The sequence below is a fragment of the Carya illinoinensis genome, chromosome 15 (genome assembly GCF_018687715.1).
Source record: "Carya illinoinensis cultivar Pawnee chromosome 15, C.illinoinensisPawnee_v1, whole genome shotgun sequence".
Taxonomy (NCBI): Eukaryota; Viridiplantae; Streptophyta; class Magnoliopsida; order Fagales; family Juglandaceae; genus Carya; species Carya illinoinensis.
In genome coordinates, this window is record NC_056766.1 from 44,973,040 (window position 1) to 44,995,757 (window position 22,718).

At 38.3% G+C, this 22,718-nt stretch overlaps 2 protein-coding genes across 2 annotated transcripts; both read right to left on the reverse strand.

Annotated features, from left to right (window-relative positions):
* Positions 1-17,524: 17,524 nt before the first annotated feature.
* On the reverse strand, positions 17,525-18,515 carry LOC122297021. Its single transcript, XM_043106809.1, has 2 exons — positions 17,987-18,515; positions 17,525-17,826 (listed from the first exon to the last, which is right to left on the reverse strand). The coding sequence occupies exons 1-2, from the start codon at positions 18,513-18,515 to the stop codon at positions 17,525-17,527; spliced, it is 831 nt and encodes a 276-aa protein (XP_042962743.1).
* A 1,411-nt stretch (positions 18,516-19,926) lies between these two features.
* Positions 19,927-21,394, reverse strand: LOC122297023 (formin-like protein 6). The gene is made up of 4 exons (XM_043106810.1): positions 21,055-21,394; positions 20,815-20,948; positions 20,144-20,359; positions 19,927-20,052 (listed from the first exon to the last, which is right to left on the reverse strand). The coding sequence occupies exons 1-4, from the start codon at positions 21,392-21,394 to the stop codon at positions 19,927-19,929; spliced, it is 816 nt and encodes a 271-aa protein (XP_042962744.1).
* Between the last annotated feature and the right edge of the window lie 1,324 nt (positions 21,395-22,718).

Genomic DNA, 22,718 nt, shown 5'->3' on the forward strand with positions numbered 1-22,718 from the left:
TGCCTTGAGTAACCATAAATTGGCATTTCTCCCAATTAAGTAAAAGATTTTTTTCCACACATCTCTAGAGAATACGTGCCAAATTATGCAAACAACTCTCAAAGGATTTTTCAAAAACAGAGAAATCATCCATGAATATTTCACAAATATCATCAATCATGTCAGAAAAAATACTCATCATGCATCTCTGAAAAGTAGCTGGAGCATTACACAAACCAAAAGGCATTCTAGTAAAAGCAAAAGTGCCAAAAGGACAGGTGAAAGTGGTTTTCTCCTGATCCTCAGGTGCTACAGCAATTTGATAATAACCAGAATAGCCATCCAATAAACAATAATATGCATTACCAGCTACTATTTCCAAAATTTGATCCAAGAATGGTAAAGGAAAATGATCCTTCCTACTGGCTGAATTAAGTTTTCTATAATTAATGCACATTCTCCAGCCAGTAACCATTCTAGTTGGAATCAACTCATTTTTATCATTCTTTATGACAGTTAAACCAGATTTCTTTGGTACCACTTGAGTTGGACTTACCCACTTACTGTCTAAGATGGGATAAATGATACCCACTGCGAGTAGCTTAAGCACTTCCTCTTTCACGACTTCCTTCATGGTAGGATTGAGCCTACGTTGAGCATCATGAACTGGTTTAGCATCTTCTTCAAGATGGATTCTGTGGGTACATACAGCGGCATCAATGCCTTTGATGTCGGCTATTGTCCAACCAATTGCACCTCAATGCTTTCTTAATACTTCAATCAACTGGGCTTCATCCTTCTGATTTAGCTTTGAGGAAATCACCACCGGAAAAGTGCCTTCTTCAGGTCCAAGAAACGCATACTTTAAATCTTGAGGAAGCGGTTTCAGTTCCAACTGAGGAACTTCTTCCTCTGAAGATCTAAGTATGTCTGGTGGTGGCAGAGCTTCGAACTGGGGTTTCCATCTTACTCCCGCAAATTGTACTTCAAGTGGTAAAGATGAATCTGCAAAACAATCAAAAAAATCAAAGTCATCTTCATTGATATGATCAATTTTCTCATCAAGTAAAAATTCAGGTGTTTGAAAAATATAATCATCATCAGAGAAAGGAGAAGTTGAGCAAATAAAATCTGTTGGTGTCAAACTCTCCACAGCATTCAAATCACTTGTGTCATCAAAATGTGCTGGCATCTTGCAAGTGTTGAAAACGTTCAACTCAAGTGCCATGTTCCCAAAGGTAAGCTTCAAAACTCCACTTCTGCAATTGATCAAAGCATTTGATGTAGCTAGAAATGGTCTTCCTAGGATGACAGGAGCTTGGTAAATAGTGGAGACCGGCTGTTGCATGTCAAGAACCACAAAATCTACTGGGTAGTAGAATTTGTCCACCTGGACTAACACGTCCTCTACAATACCCTTCGGTACGTTAACTGATCTGTCAACTAACTGTAGCATGATGGAGGTCTTTTTTAGCTCACCCAATCCCAACTGCTCATATACTGAGAACGGTAGCAAGTTCACACTATTCCCCAAATCAAGTAAAGCTCTCCCAATTCGTGATTCACCAATCATAATAGAGATGTTGGGAGAGCCGGGATCTCCAAACTTCTGAGGAGTCTCTTTCAATATCAATGCACTAACTTGCTCCGTTAGGAAAGCTTTCTTCTGCACATTCAGCTTCCGCTTCACTGTGCACAAGTCCTTCAAAAATTTTGCATATGAAGGCACTTGTTGTATGGCATCCAAGAGTGGAATATTGATTTTCACTTGCTTGAAAATCTCTTGAATTTCCGTGTGATACTTGTTCATTTTGCCAGCTGCCAATCTTTGAGGATAGGGTACCACAGGTTGGTATCCCTTACTAGTTTCAGCATCTGCAGTCACAGGCTTCTTCTGTTCTGGTCTCGCTACCTCTGGTTCTTTTTCAGCTTCATCCGTCTCTGCTGCATCTTTAGGCGTAGGAGCAATTACCTCTGTGTCTATGGTCATCTCAGGTCGGGGAACTTCCTTCCCACTTCTCAAAGTAAGAACAGCTTTTGCTGTCTCAATAACATCTCCTGAGACATTATGCACTTGATGTTGTTGTTGTCTGTATACTTGAGGATTAGGTTGAGGCTGTGCAGGAAATTTCCCTTTCTCTAGGGTGCTCAAGGTTGTGCTCATCTTATTAACAGTGCCACACAACTCATTTATGGCCTGAATATTTTGATTATTTGTGGTGGCTTGAATCTGCATGAATTGCTGAAATGTATTGGCCATCTATGCCATATTGTCATCTAGAGTCTTCTTGGCAGATGATGAAGGCTGAGGACTTTGTGCAACTACATGAGGTTGAAATCCAGGAGGAGCTACATAAGGATAGCTCTGAGGATTTTGATATGGCGGATACTGGTGCTGAGGAGCACCTTGATTAAATGGCTGCTATTGAGGTGGTGGGGACCGACCAGGCTGATCATTTCTCCATGAGAAATTTGGATGATTTCTCCACCCCGGATTATATGTGTTGGAGAAAGGCTGATTCTGTGCTCGATTGACCCAGTTAGCTGATTGTATTGGCTCAGACCCACCTTCTTGAAATACTGGCATAATCGGGCAGTCTTGGGTCTTATGGTTTGAATCAGCACATATAGAACATGCCTCTGCTACTTTCGCAGCCTTTACTTTTTCCATTTCCATGACCTCCATTCTTCTAGTCAATGCAGTTATTCGGGCTTGAACATCAGTGTCTCCTTTAAGTTCATATCTGCCCCTCTAGAAATAGCCCTCAGTGGCTGTGCTGTTAATGGAACTCGATCAGTACGAGTGTTCCATTGTTGTGCGCTCTCAGCAAGGTAGTCGAAAAATGATAGTGCTTCATCAGGTTCCTTGCTGAAGAACTCCCCATTGCACATTGTCTGAACAAATTGCCTACATTCCGGAGTGAGACCAGTGTAAAAATAGCTCACCAGCCTCCAGGATTCAAAACCATGATGTGGACAAATGTTCACCAAATCTTTAAATTTTTCCCAACTGGCCTGAAAGGTCTGATCAGGTCTCTGATTGAACTGGCTGATATGCTCCTGCAAAAATTGAGTTCTCTGAAAAGGAAAAAATTTCTGTAAGAATTCACGCTGCATGTCAGACCAACTAGAAATGGAATTAGGTCTCAAAGAGTTAAACCAAATCTTCGCTTTATCCTTTAAAGAGAAAGGAAATAAACGAAGTCTAATGAATTCATCAGTAACAGCCCTAGTGATAAAAGTAGCACAAGCCAGCTCAAAATCTGTCAAGTGCTGGTAAGTACTCTCAGAATCCATCCCGTGGAACTGAGATATCACTGACATCATGCCATGCTAGATAGAGAAATTAGGTGCATTTTCAGGTAAAATTATGCATGAAGTTTAGTGGTACGAGTGGGTTGCAAATAGTCCTTAAGAGTGCGTGGTGCAGGTGCAGCCATGTTTTCTGATTCAATTTCAATTTCGTCACCTGGCTCACTCAAAGAAAAGACAGACGAGCTATCTACCTCCAAGCTGTGTATACTACTCTCAACACTCGATGTGACTCTAAGCAGCCTATTTGAAGTGTCTCTTACCCATGACATGAAACATCAATCTAATATGGTAGAGATGAGTGGTTGATGCAAATAAGATGAGTAACCAGAGATAATATGGTAGAGAAAAATAAAATAACATAACAAGTTTAAATTTAAGTTAAACAACTTATCCCCGGCAACGGCGCCAAAAACTTGACTCACTCAAAAATGAGTAGCACTAACGCTATCCCAAGTGCAGGAGGATGTCGTGTAATAATTAGGAATAAATTCCTAGATCGTATCCTCAGGGAAAGTTGCTTAAAATTAAACTAGTTGAAAAAAATGTGAAAAACTTTACAAAGAGAGAATAAAATGACGGTATATGCAATGGATGGAAAAGGGTACTAGTCATGGACTAGATTCATGTCTTTTGATTTTGATTGTTGGATTGGAATGTAAAGGACTAATAGATTAAACTCAGAAATTAATAAAACTAAATTAAGAATTAAACTAAATTAGAAAGTAATTGACAAAACATGAACTGAAAATTTAAAATGCCCAAAACCAAGATTCTAGAATTCATCTTTGTAATTAAATCACGAATTCTCAAAATAACACATAACAGTTGTAATCACTATTAAATGAAAACTTAAAGAAGTAAGTAAAATAAATAACACGAAATAAGTAAACAGAAACTCAAAAGTATTCTATAAACTTTAAACTGAAGTTAAATAAAATAGGGAACGAAAAGTCTAAACGAAAACTTCCTTTCACTATTCAATTGAAATTCAAAACAAAAAAGAAACAACTTCTCATATATGATGTTTCAAAAAAATTAAAAACAAAAACAAAAGCTTAAAACCAAACCTTTCTTGCAATAAATTAAGGTAACACAATTAATGAGAACTTCTAAAACAATTCTTTTTGTTGCATGAAACAAAATAGCAATTTGATTTAAACTTCTAAAACAATTCTTTTGTTACATGAAACAAACTAATACACTTGATTAAAACTTCTTAAACAATTCTTTTGTTACATGAAACAAACTAGTAATGAAACAAACTAGCACACTTAATATTAAGGTATTACTCTTAATGAAATAAAATTCTAGAACAAATCTTAATACACTTAATAAAAATGCTAAAACAACAAAGTATTGAAACTAAAAGGAGAAACAAAATTTCCGAAAACAAAAAGGAACTAATTCTTTCAAGTACATAACAAAGAAATAACATAAGCAGAAAATTGTGTGTGTTGAGTTGTCTTTTTCTAAGTTTAAGTTGTTTTTTTGTCTAAGTTTGAGTTGTGTCTTGTAAGCTTCAACTGCATCCTTTTATAGCCGAACATCTTGGCTACACATTCATACTTCATTTGCATTCACACTTAATTGCATTCACACCTCAATTGCATTCACACCTCAATTGGTTTCACACTTCATTCTTGCATTCACACTGAAATTTCGGCTACCTCTTGCATTCAATCTTTAATTGCCGCCTCTTGCATTCCTCCTCTCTCATTTTATTCAATTGGTTTCTTAGTTCAAACCAAACAACCAAGTCCAACACGGTTTCTTCATGCCTAACTTCATGCCTAACTTGTTGCCTAACTTTGTTGAAAATTCATACCAGCCGACTTCTCCTATCTATTCTCTTCAATATGTTTTTTCAATTTCAGCACAACTCAATTCATTCACACGTCTCTCTCTATTTCTCTACAACCGACCTACACATCTCCAAAAAATAATTCCAGCCGACTCCCTTTAATTCCAGCTAATCACCTCCCACCGATTGCTCCTCTTTTTCTTTTCTTTATTTCCCTCACCTCACGTCTTTTACTCACCCTCTCTATATTTCTGAAAACTCCCCTTTGACTTGAAGAATGCCTCTCACCGACTGCTTCTCCCTACACGTCCAGCACAACACAACTCACCTATTTAGACTTCTCACTCAAACCTTACTCAAACCAAATCAAACACGGCAGTGCATGCACTTTCTTCAATTTGTTTTTTTTCAATTCTGTCGTCCAGCCACTCTCACATATATATATATATATATATCTTTAGATGGCTGCTGCCCTTCCTCCAATCAATTTCATTTCAGCCGAAATCCATCTTCAATTCATCACATGTTCTCTTTCTATCTTCCTTCACTTCGGTGGACAGCAGCAGCCTTTGATTGCACCAACTTCTTCCTTCATTTTGGTGGACAGCAGTTGGTGGACAGCAGCAGCCTTCTTCTTCCAATCCATCACATGTTCCTCACCTTAATTTAGCTGCACCAACCGATGTAAGTTAAGCCAAACAAGCAGCCTTCCAATTAATGTATAATTTAGGTGGGTTGTTGGAGGGCAATGGTGGGTCATGGTTTAAGTGAGCATGATGTGGGGTGATTGGTGTAGCCGTGTATGAGGTTAGATGGAGTTGGGATTGTTTGAATGGTGGGAAAGCTCAAGACAAAGTATGAACAAGGCATGAACATAATGAACCATGGTATGCATGAAAAATGGAGATGAAGATTAAAAAACAAAAAGAAAACACTCAACAACAAAATAACATAAATGAAAGATTAGCTTGAGCAACTTCCATTCACGGATGGCAAGAAGTGCTTCTATCTTTTGAGGTTCATGGATTGAACCCAAAAGATGGAAAGATAGCTCAAGAAACTTTATGAACATGAAGAACAAGAAAAATAATGGTACAAACGCAAATGATAATGGAAAGTAAGAAAAATTATGAACTAGAATGCACAGTAATCAATAGTTGGTAGAATTCAAGCAGAAATTCATGCTTTTAATCAATTAAAATCACAACTTTGATTTATTCATTTTAACCATTTTTCCATTTGAAACCAATAATAATGTCATGATGAATTTAAAATACATTGGTTTTAAATAGCTAAAATGTGCAATATTTCAGCTCAATCATTGGGCTTCACCGGTGACAGATCAGGGTTAGGGAAGGGTGGTTTGGGACGCTAAAGGGTCAGTGGTGAAGAGGTAGTGGCCAGTGGTGGCGCGATGGCGGTGCTAGGACGAAAGTTGGCCACCACTTGGGTTCATGAGTGGCGGTTAAGAATGGCACGAGAGGGGTTGAAATTGGAAGGGAGAGATCACCGGCTGGAGGGGAAGAGAATTGGAGGGGTGGTGTGGCTCACGAAAGGTGCATGATGGCGCTGGGTGGAGGAGAAGAAAAGGGATGGGGAGAGGGAGATAGAGTGGTTCGCGTGCGGGGAAGAAACAAACGAGAAAGAAGAAGGAAAAAAAAGTAGGAAAAAGAGAAAAAGAGGAGAAAAGAAAAAGAGAAAAAGAAAAAGGAATGGAAAGAAATGAGGTTCAGTCCTCACAACTTAGGTCACGAAATTAATCCAACGAAAAGAATTTTAAAACAGTAAGGTAAATAAAATAATTTAAATGCAGTGACTAGCTAAAATAAAATAATAAATAAAAATCCAACAACACAAAAATTTAAAGTCCAATAATAAACTAACTTAAATTAAAGAGCAATTTAAATGCAAAACAATAATTAATATTAAGAGAGTATATCAAAATAAATTTCACAACGAAAAAAATCATAAAATAAATCCAACGATAAATCTAATAAATTTAAAACAAGAGAACCAATATTAAAATTCATTAAATAAATCCTTCAGTTAAAATACACTAAAATATGGGGTATCACACTGCTGTAGAACTAGACACTGTATTTTGCTTCTTGGATTTCCAAGAAATGAGGGACTATACAAGAAATACACAAAAACTAGTAATGGACTTTCGAGTGTCTCTGCATGCAGCCCAATCTTAATCACAAAATGCCTTCAATTGTAGATCAATTGTTGATGGGAAGAATAACCCTTAACCAGGATTGCTTTTGATGTATCTCAGGACACGATGAGCAACTGCCAAATGAATTTCAGTGGGATTTGCAACATACTGACTTAATATTTGAACAGAAAATGATAAGTCAGGTCTTGTAATGGTTAAGTAGAGAAGTCTACCCCCTAATCTCCTGTAACAAAGTGGATCTGAGAGAGGCTTCCCTTCTATTTTGGATAATCTCAAGTTCTGGTCCATAGGAAATGAGGCTAGTTTACATGCCAAATACCCTGAATCAAACAATATATCAAGAGCATACTTCCTTTGTGAAATTGTAATGCCTTTTGTGGAACGAGCAATCTCAAGACCAAGGAAGTATTTCAAAGGTTCAAGGTCTTTGAGCTTAAATTGAGAATGAAGATATTTCTTTAAATCAGCTACAACAACATCCTCATTACTGGCCATGAAGATATCATCTACATCAACAGTAATGCAATGAAAGAGTTATTTTTCTGTCGAGTGAATAAATTGTGATTAGCTGAAGATTGGATAAAACCATGGGCTAGTAGAGTAGAGGAAAACTTTGAGAACCACTGTCTTGATGCCTGCTTAAGGCCATACAAAGACTAATTTAGTCTGCACACAAACTAAGAGTTAGTGGAATTAGCTTGAGTAGAAGGCAGAAACTCCCCCTGAGCAGATGATCCCTTTGAATTGCAATGAAAGCCAGGAAGTAGAGACATGTACACCTCCTCTTCTAAGTCTCCATGCAAAAATGCATTGTTGACATCCAGTTGATGCAAAGACTAGTTATTGGGTGCAACTATGGCTAACAAAACTCGTACAGTGACTAACTTGGTAACTAGTGAAAATGTTTCCAAGTAGTCCAATCCTTCCTACTGTGTATAGCCCTTAACAACTAATTGGGTTTTGTATCTTTCCACAGAACCATTTGAGTTATATTTAATCTTGTAAACCCATTTACATCCAATAGCTTGCTTGTTGGGAGGTAAGTGATTTATAGTCCAAGTTTTATTATCTTTCAAGGCTTTAATTTCATTAGCCATGACATCATACCACTGAGTGTGTTGAATGTCTTGTCTAAAAGATGTTGGTTCTTTTCTAGAAGAAATGGAAAGTGTGAATGCTTCATGAGAACAAGAAAGATTAGAATATGATTAAAAAAGAAGAAATTGGATATTTAGTACCTGAGATAGAACCTTTACTCAAAGAATCAGATGATGAAGTGGCCTCTGCAATATTAGTTAAGTTGCAAAGATAATCTGCAAGATAGGATGGATTTTTCTGAACTCTTGTGGATTTTCTAATTTTAGGTTGTGGAGTAGTAGAATTGGGATTTTGCTAAGAAGCAGTTGGAACTAAATTATTTATGGGTTCATTTATGAATTGAAAAGAGTATCAATTGGAACTGAAAGAATATTTTGAGTAATCTCAGTTATAGGAGATGCAAATGTATCAATAGGAATGAAATCATCTGTTTGAGGAACTGGTATGACTACTGACTGAGTGGAAAGATCATGACTAGTTTTGAATGGAAATATAGATTCTCAAAAAACGACATCTCTGGATAAGAAGATGACATTGGTTTCTAAATCATAGAGTTTATATCCCTACTATATGGATATCCAAGGAAAACACAAGGATGAGCTCTAGGTGCAAATTTAGAACGATTATGAGATAAAGTGGAAGCAAAGCAGTGACAACCAAATACTCTTAGATGAGAATAATTTGGTGTTTTTGAGAATAATATCTCATATGATGTTTTATTAGATAGCAGAGGAAAGGGTGTTCTATTGATTAAGTAAGCTACTATGAGAACACATTCACTCCAAAAAACAAGAGGTAAATTAGCATGAAATCTAAGAGATCTTAGCACATTTGGCAATATTACTGATGTGTTTATAACATAGGTAATTGTAGTGAGATGCGAAATGGAACTGACCATGTGATCAGTAGCACCACTATCAATTATCCAGGAATTGGATTGCTTAGAAACAAAATCTGGTGAATTAATCATACTTGATAAACTCATAGAGTTTGAAACAGAAGACGAGTTGTTCATAGCATTCATCGCAATAGGTTGAGGTGTTTGTGAAGAGGATTGTAGAAAGGAAAGAAGTTGTTGACACTATTCTTTGGTGAAAGGAAAATGGGGAGTGGAATATGTGGAAGAACAATCTAGATCAAGGGAAGATAATGAAACTTCATGCACAGAGGATGTTTTGCTTCTTGGATTCTGACGATATCCAGGTGGATATCCATGTAACTTGTAGCATCTATCAACTATATGCCTAGTGAGACCACAATGAGTACAAACTGGCTTAGAACGTTGCTTCTGATAGTTCTTGATCATTGTTCCAGGAACATTAACATTCTTGCTAAACAAAGCAATAGTTTCAGTCATCAAAGATGATCCTACCACCTTTCTTTGCTTTTCTTCTTGTAAGGTAAGAGATAAAACTCTATCAATGGATGGCATTGGATCCATGAACAGAATTTGTCCTTGAATATGTGTGTAAGAAAATAAGGTGTAGAGTAGCCTTTGGAAAAATAGAAAAAGAAGTAGAGGAAGATGAGAAGGGGAAAAATCTTAAATTTCTCCTTGTGATTTAATGAATGAAACAATGCAGTATATAAAGAAAAATACAGCAAAGGCACCTTTGACAACTTCTCCCTAAAAGCTTTACAGAATAAAAAGGACTCACACATGCTGCTATACAGCCAGCTTTGCATGTAAGACAACTTTGTAAAAAAAATAACTGACTCCACTACAAACGAATATACAAAGAAAATGTCCACTACATCAGTACAACCAATACATTATGCTCAGGTACTTTCATTAGCTGAAATCATTCTCTGCAATGCTCCAATTTCATTGCAGCTTATTGCCTTTGCTCCAGAGGCTTCATTTGTTGTAGTTCCATTCTTATTTTCCGATAGCCCCCCACAACATGGAGAATAGTAATTGACTATTTCCATCTTTCAGAGATTTGAATTGAGAAGATAAGTAGGGAGTGCTTTTGTGAACATATCATGTAACGCCCATTCTTGTGGTGGGTCCTTTAGAAAATAATTTTAATAAAAATAGACAGGAATTACGGTTCATTTTAAAATTTTCTTTTCTTTCATGCCAGGATACAAAAGACTCCATGTTTATAAATAAAATTTATTTTTCTTAATAAAAAAATTACAGTGGAAAATATTAAATTTCATAATTAAAGTCTCTCGTACAAAATAACATGCCTAGGCTTTCGTGCTCTTGTCCCTGGGAGGGCACACATAAAAATTAAATGAGTCGATAACTCGTAAGCATTACTTCATACAGTTAAAATATATGAACGTAGGTTTTCAGTCATGCATTCATCACTCCATACATATCATACATAGCATGCATAGACATTCAGTTCATTTTAAAACGTTGCGAGGTGGAGTTTTTCTTTAAAAATGTTTTCTTCTTGTAAAACAGTTCCCCATGCCTCACTGCCTTCATTTCTTAAAGAGTCTTTTCATGCATACATCTTTTCATGCATACATACATTCATTCTTATCGCTTTCATTGGCCGTTGCACACTGTTGCACCCCGTGTGCTGGGGTTAGTGGTCTTTTGGACCTGATTTCGCCCATGGCCACGGGTTGGGAATCCATTTCGTCAGGGTGCCGCAGTGGGTGGACTACCAATACTACTTACCCAGCATTGCAATTTGCCCAGTCCATTCCTTCGGTATCTTTCCATTCTATTCATATGGTCGTTACGTATTTTCATATATTAAGCATTCAGTTCATTCATTCCTTTAAGTCCTTTACAGTTCTTTCATTCAGTTCTTACAGTTCTTATAGTCATTCAGTCCTTTCATTCATAAAAGTCATTTTAAAAGCATGGGACATTTTAAAAAAGTTTCTTCAGGCTGAGGCCTCTCATTTCATTTTGTAAACATACATACAATACATATCACGTACAACATACATCCACATGCATACACTTACGTACTTTGGCTGCGTGAAAAGGGGCTGCCAAGGAGGGCCGTTACTTATGTATACTTGAAAACTTATACTTAGCGTTCTTTTTCATAAAATGTGTTTTGTAAAGAAAAGCATTTCGTTTTCATCTTCTTTTATTTAGAAAACTCTAAAAGAGTATAAACGCAATACTTACTTGGACTTCATGCCATACTCATTCCATGCAATCCATTTGTGTGCGTGTTAGATGGCAACCTACATGCATACACATAACCTCACGTCATTCTTTGTCTAATGCATAAGTAACTATACTAGAAATGGAACTATGCCTCACTTGGAACACTCTCCATCTATCCCTGGTCTCTTACGTGCCATTTACTATGCTAAAACCTTCGGAGTCTTATTCCTTAAAATGAACCTTCATAATTCACCTTAGGGTTAAGACACTAAGACCTTCGTCTTGTTCTTCTATCAACCACATGTCAATGCATGACTCAGGTTGACTAAGTCATGTATCCCAATCCTAGACAACTTACTCATTACTACCTTCATGTATCCTATCCCATACTCAATCCTCATTCCCATCCATACAAGCCACATGACTTTAAGCCAACTCTGAGGCTTAAACATCATGTAACCATGCTAAAGATAGATTACCCATTACATATGGTAAACCTGTCCGGCACATGTGTCTCGCCAGAGGCAAATATATCTTATCTCTTTTATTACCTAAGACCAACTTATAGTCCAATGAACGCCTGCTTGTATAAACAAGCTCCATACTCCAATACCAAATTGCTCAGACCCAGTCGATAGGACTCTTCCTACTTTCCGGCCCTGTACAAGTTCATCCCGACACTTAACAAGAGGACTACATCCACAAATGCACCTCTGTCACGTCACGTAGCTCAAGAAAAAACCCGAGTCACGCCACAATGCCCATCATGCTTCCGCAACACTACTCTTACACCTTTCCACCACTTCACCCATAATCTTGGTCATAAGTCAACCACAAGGTTACACCCGTCACCTCAGACTACATGCCACGTCACAGTTACTTCAGAACACTATTACACAATTCCCGACGCTACACAATACACTCTACGCTCCTCAACTACGCAACCATCCTTTTATACTCGACACACCTTATGGTGCACTACTACACAATACAGAGCACACGCCACGTGTACTCTCTTCACTCTACGCCACACGTCACTACAGCGCACGTCACTCGGTGCGTCGCTGCACTACATGAAGTACACTCCACGTGTACTCCCTTCACATACCATGTTGCATCACAACTACGGCATACACCTCACATCCATACTTCACATCACAGTTCACAACACTACATGATTATGCCCAACACTTCGTTACACAACCACACTTCACTTTACAACTACATAGTGAACTCCACAATTACTAACAGCACAGTCCACAACCTATTAACTAACATATATCATAAGTAACGAGAGATAGAGGGTTATACCATTGGCGGAGTAACCCGTACGTCGCTCGTTGCCTGTCAAGATCAAAGCATCAGAGGAGTTGTACGTAGCGGTTAACACCGCGTACGGTGGTGGTTAGCCATGTACAGTGGCTATCCACCATGTAAAGTGGCAGTTTGAGCCTGGGAATAGCTAAGCACGGTCTTGGAAAGGCTCAAGGTTGCCTCATGGTGGCCTGGGTAGGTAGAGCACGGCGGCATCACGTCCTGAACAGTGCATTCGAGGGTATGAGAGTGCGTGAGAGAGGTGGGGACTATGGAATTTCGTGGGGAGCTAGGGTGAGGAAGAGGGAGGCTGGTGGAAGTGCTTGGTGGCTGGGGAGGTGGAGCACAGCGTCATTAGGGCCATCGGTGGTAGATCTAGGCCATGAGAGACCCATTTCGGATAGATAGAGAGAGAGGCTCGTGGAGGAGGTGAGGAGGTGCTAGTAGTTCCTTGGTGGCTAGGGAGCACGGTGGTGGTGCTTAGTGGCCTAGCTGGCCACGCACTGTGGCGCTAGGAGTTGTTCACAGTGAAGTCGTGCATGAGTAATCCTGTGCGTGAGGTAGCCCAATGGAGAGAGAGAGAGCTGGGTGGAACGGAGACTATGGAAGGGAAGCTCACGAGGTGGTGAAGTTGTTGGTGGTGGTCGGTGGCCACGTTGGCCCCGTACAACGACGGTAGAAGGGGATAAATGGGTTTCATACCCATTTGGTTGAAGGGAGGAGGAGAGAGAGGGGGTTGCTAGTGGGACTCACCACTGGTGGGGATAGACTAGCCTGCAAGAGGGGGAGCTACCGGTGGTGGAGGTGAGGTTGGGTGGCTGATGGTGGCGCCTGCTGGGAGAAGAAACCGCACGATGACGATGGAGGTGAGGAAGCAGCATGACGAGTCCAAGGGAGAGAGAGGAGAGAGAAGGGAAAGGAAAAAAAGTGAGGGGAAAAAGAGAGGGGCTTGGGTATTTAATCCAGGCCCTTCATTTCAGGATTCTTAAAACGATCTATAGGTGAGTTTAAACACTGATTCAAAAATGCGTAAGTGTTTTATTTAAAATAAAACATTGAGAGGAATTAAGATAGAATATTATTTTATAAACTAAAATTTATAAAATAATATTCCTTCATCATTAAATAAAATGATGAAGTCTCGTTAATCACTCGAAGATAATAAAACCATTTAAATTAATTTAGAGTTTTCAACATAAATATAAATCTCATTATATTTTTAAATGACTAAAATATTTAATTTAAATAATTTTTCACAATTTTAATATTTTTAGAGCTCGTCAAAATATTATAATCGTGTTATTTAAAAACAAGTTTAATCCAATAATACTGGAAATATCACATATAAATATTTCCAGAATATTTAAAATATTCATAAGCTTTTAAAATAATGGACTTGCTTTAAAATCTGCTTGATATCTTTTAAAACACGCCATCGAGGTACATCACATAGATCGAAGCTCATAATTAAAGAAGAAAGAATGAGTGGGTTATTGCATTTCAGCTAGTTGCAACTTAGTATAGACATGCCCAGTTTAGATGCTACCCCAGAATCTTATCTCTGATTAGATGACAATCTAACTCAATATGTTTGGTTCTTTCATGAAACACATGGTTAGATGCAATGTGCAAGGCTGCTTGAAATCACAATGAAGAGTAGCAACTTGCATATGAGGGACTTGTAAATCTGTCAGGAGATATTTTAACCAAGCTATCTCAGACAAAGTTGCAGCTAAATGATTATAATTAGTTGGACAATCCATGAATTGACTCAGATTCTATATATTGTAACAAATGTCTAGCCGTGTAATATTTAAATAAAGTAGTAGACCAAGGAGTCTGTGGTACATGGTGGGATCAGATAGTACCTAACTAGCATCTTTACTCAGCTTAGTGTCTTGATCCATAGGGACCTTAACAGGCTTAGAACCATGGGTACCTGAATCTGCAAAGATGTCAAGTGCATACTTTCTTTGACAAATTTGAATTCCTTTGAAGGACCGAGCCACTTCTATCCCAAGAAAATACCTCAAGGAACCTAAGTCTTTAATCTTGAATTTCTGATGTAGAAATTTCTTGAGAGAAACAATAGATTCTGAGAAATCACTAGCTACAACAATGTCATCCACATATACCAACAATGCAGTGAATGAATCAATCATTTTCATTGTGAAAAGGCTATAGTCCGCCTTTGATTGTTCAAAAACAAATTCAAGTAGAGCTGTTGAAAATTTCGAATACCACTGTCTCAAGGCTTGCTTCAAGCCATATAAACTTTTTTCTAATTTGCATACTTGATTTGGTCTTCCTCGGTTATATCCTGAAGGTTTTCGCATGTAAATTTCATCTTTCAAGTCTCCATGAAGGAAGGTGTTGTTTACATCAAATTGATGCAACTGCCATCCTTTAACTGCAGCTATAGAAAGTAAGCTTCTCACTATAACCATCTTGGCAACAGGGGAGAAAGTTTCATGATAATCTATCCCTTCTTGTTGTGTGCATCCTTTTGCTACAAGTCGAGCCTTTAGCCTCTCCACTTTCCCATCTAAGTTGCACTTTACCTTATAAACATATTTGCAATCAGTTGGAACCTTTCCTGGTGGTAAATTAGAAATGGTCCAAGTATTATTCAACTCCAAAGCCATCAACTTAGCTTCCATGGCTTTACACCAATTAGGGTCTTTAACAGCTTGGCTATAGGTTTGTGGCTCAGTTTGTGTATAAATGGAGATGGAAAAGGCTTGGAAATCAGGCGAGAATCTTTAATAAGATAAAGTACTAGATAAAGGGAAAGGTATACCTAAAGAGAGTGGAGCTGTCTGATCCACAGAGTGGGAGGTGGGAGGAAGAACCAAGGGTGGCCTACTGACAGTGATAATCTTGGAGATATTGACGTGCTCTTGTAGTTCTAGTTGACTTTTGAGGTGATGGAGAAAAATAATAAAGTGGAGAAGCATCGTAAACCTGCTCACTAAGAGTGGGATGATGAATAGAGTGATCATTTTTAGAGGCTTCAGGTGTCAATGGAGGATCTGGAGTGTTAACATCAGGATTGGAAAAGTTGTCAGTAAAATGTGATTGCCTTGATGGGGAGAGAAAATGATTTTCTGGTTGAAGAGGTTCATAATTTGAAGATGGAAGAACTGGTGACTGAATATGACTAGGGAGATTAGCAAAACAAGTAAAACTCTCAATTGTAGGTGTGGATAAGTGTGGTGAAAATGAGTCCTTTTGAAAAGGGAAAATAGACTCATGGAAAATGACATCCCTGGATAGAAAAATTGCTTTGCTCTCAAGATCAAGTAACTTGTAACCTTGCACCCCAAAAGGATAGCCTAGAAAAACACACTTCGTCCCCCTAGGATCAAATTTCTTTCTCCCTTGAGATAGCGTAGACACAAAAGAGAGGCAACTGAAAATTTTCATTTGTTCATAGGCTGGTTTGGTTTGAAAAAGAACCTCATAAGGAGTTTTATTGTTAAGCAAAGAGGTTGGAATTCTATTTATAATGTAGGTGGCAGTAAGAATACATTCACTCCAATACTTGAAAGGGATGCTAGACTGAAATTTCAAAGCTCGTGCAACATTCAAAAGATGTTGGTTTTTTTTCTCAACTTTGCCATTTTGTTGGGGTGTTTGGGCACAACTCTTTTGATGGATAATGCATTTCTTATTAAAAAAAATTCCCTCATTTGAAATTCAGCACCATTGTCACTCCTAATAATCTTGATTTTAGTTCCAAATTGGGTCTCAACCAGGTTGTAAAAGGACTTTATGCATTGCCTTGTGTCAGATTTGTTCTTAAGGAGATAAACCTGGGTGGTTCGAGAAAAATCATCCACAATGGTAAGGAAAAATCTAGTACCATCATACGCAATTTCTGAAGAAGGCCCCCAAAGGTCACAATGAATAATTTCAAAAGTACTAGAGGAACAATGAGAGCTGTGAGGGAAAGGAAGCCTGTGCGGCTTGGCCATGGGACAAATACAACAAGGTATTTTATTATTAGAAGATAAAGCATTTTGAACAATAGGATCATTTATCAAAGAGAGTCTAGAATTTGAAACATGACCTAGGCGACAATGCCAAAGGTCTAAAACAAGAGTATTAGTCATGATAGAGGTAGAAATAGAATTGCCATTCTTGTAATACTTTGGAAAAGTAGTCACCAATGCTAAAGGGGAGACTTTCATTTGTTAGCAAGTGGTATAATCCATCTTTAGTTTACCCATCCCAATCATGGTCCATGACAAAAGGTCGTGAAGAAAACAACAATTTGACATAAACAAAAGGTAGCAAGCAAGATCTTTAGCAAGTTTTATGGCAGATAACAAATTAAAAGAGAAGGATGGAATAAAAAGCACATCATGCAATATAATATGCTAAGTAACTCTAACAGTTCTTACTTTTGTGATAGGTACTTTATCACCATTAGGAAGCTTAACTGAATAAAAGACATTGGCAGTGATAGTGTTAAAAAAGGAAGGGTTGCAAATCATATGATCAGTTACACTCGTGTCCAAAATCCAAGGAACATAAAAAAAAAATTAGGGATGGATACCAGACATCTTGGAAGTGCTAGCTATGTTTGCTGCAGGGGAAACATGGTTTGGTGTTGCCCTGCAGAAGGTGTAGCTGATGAGTGATCCTTTTGCTGCAGCAAAGTAAGGAGTTGCTGATACTGACCCTTGGTGAGTGCCACTTTCTCCTCATTATTTTCATTCTAATCTACTACAACTGGGGTGTTAGACTAAGCAACGAAAACACTAGGTCCCTTTGCTTTGTTATACAGCTTATGCCCTGGTGGATACCCATGCAACTTATAGTATTTGTCTACCATAGGTCCACTTATGTGGCAGCGATTACACACAGGAGCCTCAGCATTCCCAGCCTTAAAACAGGTATCTAAAACATGTCCTGATATCCTAGAATGTGTGCAATAGGGCGTCTCACGCCTATTACCAGGTTTGAAGGTGCCAAATTTTTTCTTAGTAAGCATAGGCATAAGGTCAGGAGAAGGAGTGCCAAAAATCATCTTGGTTGCTTCTCCTACTGTTGAATCATTGAAAAAACTTTTATCAATGTAGGCATGGGATCAATCACAATAATCCGATCCCTAGTATTAGAGTAATAGTCACTTAGGCCAATAAGAAATTGCATAACACAGTCCCTTTGATATCTGCCCTTAGAATTTTCAATTGACCACAGTTACATTCAGGCATAAGATCATACATAATGAGTTCATCCCAAATAGTTTTAATTTTTCCAAAATAAATGCTTAATTCATCCCCTTGTGAAAGACTTGCCAAGGATTTCTTTAATTGAAAAATAAGTGGTACATTTTGCTGTGACAATCTGTCTTGCAACTCACTCCAAATGGCATAAGCATCATCAACGAAAGCTAAGCTTGATTTTCCTGAGTTACTTATAGAGTTGTGAATCCAAGACACTACCACATTATTGCAGTGTTCCCAAGCTTCCATGAGAAGATCATCCAGACTTGTAGGCTTCTTAATGTCTCCATTAATAAAACCAATCTTGTTCTTAGCTCTGAGTGCTCTTCGCATAGCTCTAGACCAAGTAACATAATTCTCTGTGGTTAGAAGATCAGTGACTAGGATAGCCGCTATATTATCCCCATTTTCTATCCAATAAGGATTATTTTGATCGGAGAAATTGAGGAAATGTGAAACAGGTTTCTCACTATTAGGTGAGGTAATGTTGGTGGGTTCTTCTACCATGATTGTTCTCAACTACTACTCTGGTACCATGTAAGAAAACAAGGGTGTAAAGTAGCCTTTGGAAAAACAGAAAAAGAAGCAAAGGAAGATGAGAAGGGGAAAACTCTTGAATATCTCCTTGTGATTTAATGAATGAAACAATGCAGTATATAAATAAAAATACAACAAAGGCACCTCTAACAACTTCTCCCTAAAAGCTTTACAGAATAAAAAGGACACACACATGCTGTTGTACAGCCAGCTTTGCATGTAAGAAAACTCTGTACAAAAAATAACTGACTCCACTACAAAGGAATATAGACAAAAATAATTAACTTCACTATAAAGGAATAATCAAAGAAAATGTCCACTAAATCAGTACAACACATTCTGCTCAGGTACTTTCATTAGCTGAAATCATTCTTTGCAATGCTCCAATTTCATTGCAGCTTGTTGCCTTTGCTCCAGAGGCTTCATTTGTTGTAGCTCCATTCTTATTTTCTAGCAATGTGTAAAAGAGTTATTTAGACCCATAAAAGGTTGAACAACAAATTCTTTTTTATTTTGATCAATTACTATTTTTAAGGCTCCACAAGAATAACCCAGATTACAAGAACAACTAGGGTTTGGTTTCACAGTATAAAATTCATCCCATATAGCTTTCAACTTCGTGTAAGAAGAACTGATAGAAGATTGATCTTGAACTAATGAAGCAAGATCTTTCTTGAGTTGAAATAAACTGGGACCATTACCTTGTTTAAATCTGATCTTCAGATTCTTCCAAACTTCTTCAGCAATCAAAGTGCTGATAACACTGGCAGCAATTTCCCGTCTAAGAGAATTAAGGATACATGAAAGGACCATGTTGTTGCAACGAAACCATAAAATGTACAATGGATCAGACTGATTTTTAGGCAGAGAAAATGTTCCATCTAAGAATGCTGACTTAACAGTCTACATTCTTGGATGGATGTTCTTGTTATGAATGCTGTCTTTCAAAAAGCTCTTTGTCACCTAGGTTGTAGATAGCTATTCTTGTTATGAAGTTCTTTCCATTCCCAAGCATTACAATGATCCCTGCAGGAATGGCTAACTCTTGTTTCAAATTGATGTATTGATAGGTTTGCATAATGCATATTTATCATAATGTCTCTATATTTTGTGTTTTGTTTTTCTATATAAATTCAACATCCAATGTCAGCCTCCCTCAGATAGTAACCTTTTGTATGTTGTGCCAATACTTGCCATAAAAGTGTCCTTAGGTCTTGTTAGGATACACAAATCTCTGAAATAATCTCATCTCAATATCAAAACATCATTTAGACGCAAAAAATTTTCAATTCCAAGTCTTCAACTTTTTTTTATCTAATCATTACAATATTTTCAAATTTTAAAATAAAACACTTCAACTAGAAGGCCTTGGAAACTTCGATCAGTCCACATAACTGAAGAACTCTTGAACTTTTGCAAATGCTTCCACTGGAAGGCCCTCCTCCTCAAAGCTTGAGATATCACCCACTACTGCGGAAGCAGCAACATCCATCTCAGAGAAGAGAATCTTCAGCCGAATGATAACCAAGGTATTACTTTCATGTTAAGAAAGACACAAGAAAAAGGCTATGCCTAAACAAATCTAGCATGTGAGATACCTCTGCTCTGAAGTCCTTTGGAAATTGGTCCTTAGCATTCCACAATATGTCAATTTCATCCCAGTTTAGGATCAATATATTAGACCTAGAAGTATTAAACATTACTCGGAACATCATCTCTTCACGTGCCATTTCATCATTCAAGCTAACACACTCCACCACAACATCACCTTGAATATAGCAATTGATGTCTATTTTAACTAGTTCGCATTCTCCCTGAAACACAATTCTAATGTAAACAAACAGTCATATGTACAAAGATTAGACCAAATTGTGGATTCACCTAACATGAAAACATAAATCCAAACAAAGTTTGCATCCAGTGGCTCTTTAGACTCACCTAATCCTACTAAAAACAATACTTTAACTGACTAATGTTAATAAAATAAAACTAAGACTCTGGAATTCCAATCCTTATTAAAAACTACTACCTTTATTGATAACTGTTGAAGTGTTACATGGACTAGCCTCCCAATTTACGTAGGACTCCGTCAATTCCCCCCTTCCCCAAAAGAATCCGACTCCAACGGATGTTGTGATTTGTAGAGCTCAAAGAGATCCGGATTAAGGCGCTACACTTCTTCAGTTTGTAACCAACAACAATCAAACAAAGGTTTATTTTTTCATTTGACAAGAAATTTCTGATATCCACCTCGTCTAGTGGAGACAACCTGGTCATCCAAAATCGCTTTAATACACTCATGCAACTTGCTTCGAATAGGAAGGGTGGCTATCGGAGTGTCCTCTTGTGGAGCATAATCATGGCCATGGTATGCTGTTAGGTCGTCAACATTAAAAATGGGGGCTAAATTGCATGTCAGGAGGTAATTCCAGTAAATAAGCATTGGATCCCAAACGCTTCAACACCTTGAAAGGTCCTGCTTTTCGTGAGTGTAATTTTGTAAGAGCACCTTTGGGAAACCTTTCTGGATGAATGTTAATAAGTGCTAAATCCCCTAGTTGGAATTCAAGATATCGACGGTGGCTATCTGCTTGTTCCTTGTAAGCTGCATTACTTTGGGTTATACGGCGTCGTACCTCATCATGGACTTCTTGCAAATGGTGATAAAAATCAGAGGCTCCCTCACTAACTCGTGGAGGCAACGGTAAAGGCACCAGGTCTAGTGGTGTGCGAGGTTTAAGGCCAGTAACAATCTTGAATGGTGAACGCCCTGTGTTACGGTTGATAGAATTATTATAAGCAAATTCAGCATGGGGAAGCAGAAGATCCCAAGTAGTGCCATGGTCCATCACAAGGCAGTGCAATAAATTTCCCAAGCTCGATTCATTGATTTAGTTTGGCCCTCCGTCTGGGGGTGGAAGGAACTCAAAAATTGAAGCTTTGTACTTGTCTTGGCCCATAGCGTTTTCCAAAAGTAGCCGACAAATTTAACATCACGGTCAAAGACAATAGTTTTTGGTAAGCCATGAAGGCGTACTATTTTGACAAAAAAAATAAAGGCGACTCTAGAGGCATCGCAAGTGCGAGAGCAAGGCAGAAAATGTGCTATCTTGGAGAAGTGATCAACGACCATGAAAATCGAATGACCCCGAACTGTACGTGGAAGTCCAAGCACAAAGTCCATACTTAAATCTTCCCATGGTTTCTCAGGCACTGGTAAGGGAGTGTAAAGTCCCGTATTTTGCCTTTGCCCATTGGATAGGTGACAGACTTTGCATCGCTTTACAGCTCACTGCACATCTCGTTTGAGGCTGGGCTAGAAAAATTTATCTTCCACGAGATGGATAGTCTTGTCCCTGCCGAAGTGTCCTACTATCCCCCTTGCATGTAGCTCCCGAATAACAAAGTCCCTGATGCTTGTAGCAGGTAAACACAACCTGTTGCCAAAAAAAAAAAGGTAGCCATCCATGAGAGAATAATTAGAATATAGAGGAGAGTTCCCAAAAGATATTGCGGCATAAATGGGGCCAAGCTTTGGACTAGTGCTATAGTCTTCCTTAATGGACATGATTCCAGTCGTGGTCATGGCCAATGTTGTAAGCAAAGACGCTTTTCGGCCACGATTTTCTGACCCGACCTTATGTTTGAGCACAAAAGAAAATTGTTGTAGGTAATCGACTCAACGAGCATGCTTGGCACTCAAATGTTTTTGGTATTGGATATGCCAATGGGAATTAGGGTCCGTATAAAGAATAAATTCCAGGTGAATGAGATAATGCCCCAGTGGCGAAGGGATTGAACAATTGCATAGAATTCGAGGTCATATGTTGAGTACCGACGTTGCATCTCATTGAGCTTTTCACTAAAGTAAGCGATTGGGTGTCCTTGCTGACTGAGCACACCCCCAATGCCAAAGTGTGAAGCGTCACATGCCACCTCGGAGAGGTGCTCAAAGTTAGGCAGTCACAAGATGGGAGCTTCTACGAGATGCTTCTTGATGGTTTGGAAGGCTCTTTCAGCGGTTGGGGTCCACAAAAATGGTCCATTCTTGGTGCACTCAGTGACTAGCGCCATGATGCTACTAAAATTCCGGATAAAACGTCTATAAAAAGAGGCAAGACCATGAAAACTACAGGCTTCATGGACGTTGGTGGGAGCTGGCCACTCTCGCAC

What these genes read in the sequence shown, in the direction of transcription:
- LOC122297021 (XM_043106809.1), bottom strand. Translation starts at nt 18,515, where the DNA reads ATGGTAGAAGAACCCACCAACATTACCTCACCTAATAGTGAGAAACCT. An exon ending in GTATGATCTTATGCCTGAAT is followed by an intron (nt 17,827 to 17,986) that starts GTAACTGTGGTC and finishes ATGATTCAACAG; the next exon opens with TAGGAGAAGCAACCAAGATG.
- LOC122297023 (XM_043106810.1), bottom strand. Translation starts at nt 21,394, where the DNA reads ATGGACCATGGCACTACTTGGGATCTTCTGCTTCCCCATGCTGAATTT. An exon ending in TCCAGAAAGGTTTCCCAAAG is followed by an intron (nt 20,949 to 21,054) that starts GTGCTCTTACAA and finishes CATGCAATTTAG; the next exon opens with CCCCCATTTTTAATGTTGAC. An exon ending in AAGCGATTTTGGATGACCAG is followed by an intron (nt 20,360 to 20,814) that starts GTTGTCTCCACT and finishes ATTGTGTTTCAG; the next exon opens with GGAGAATGCGAACTAGTTAA.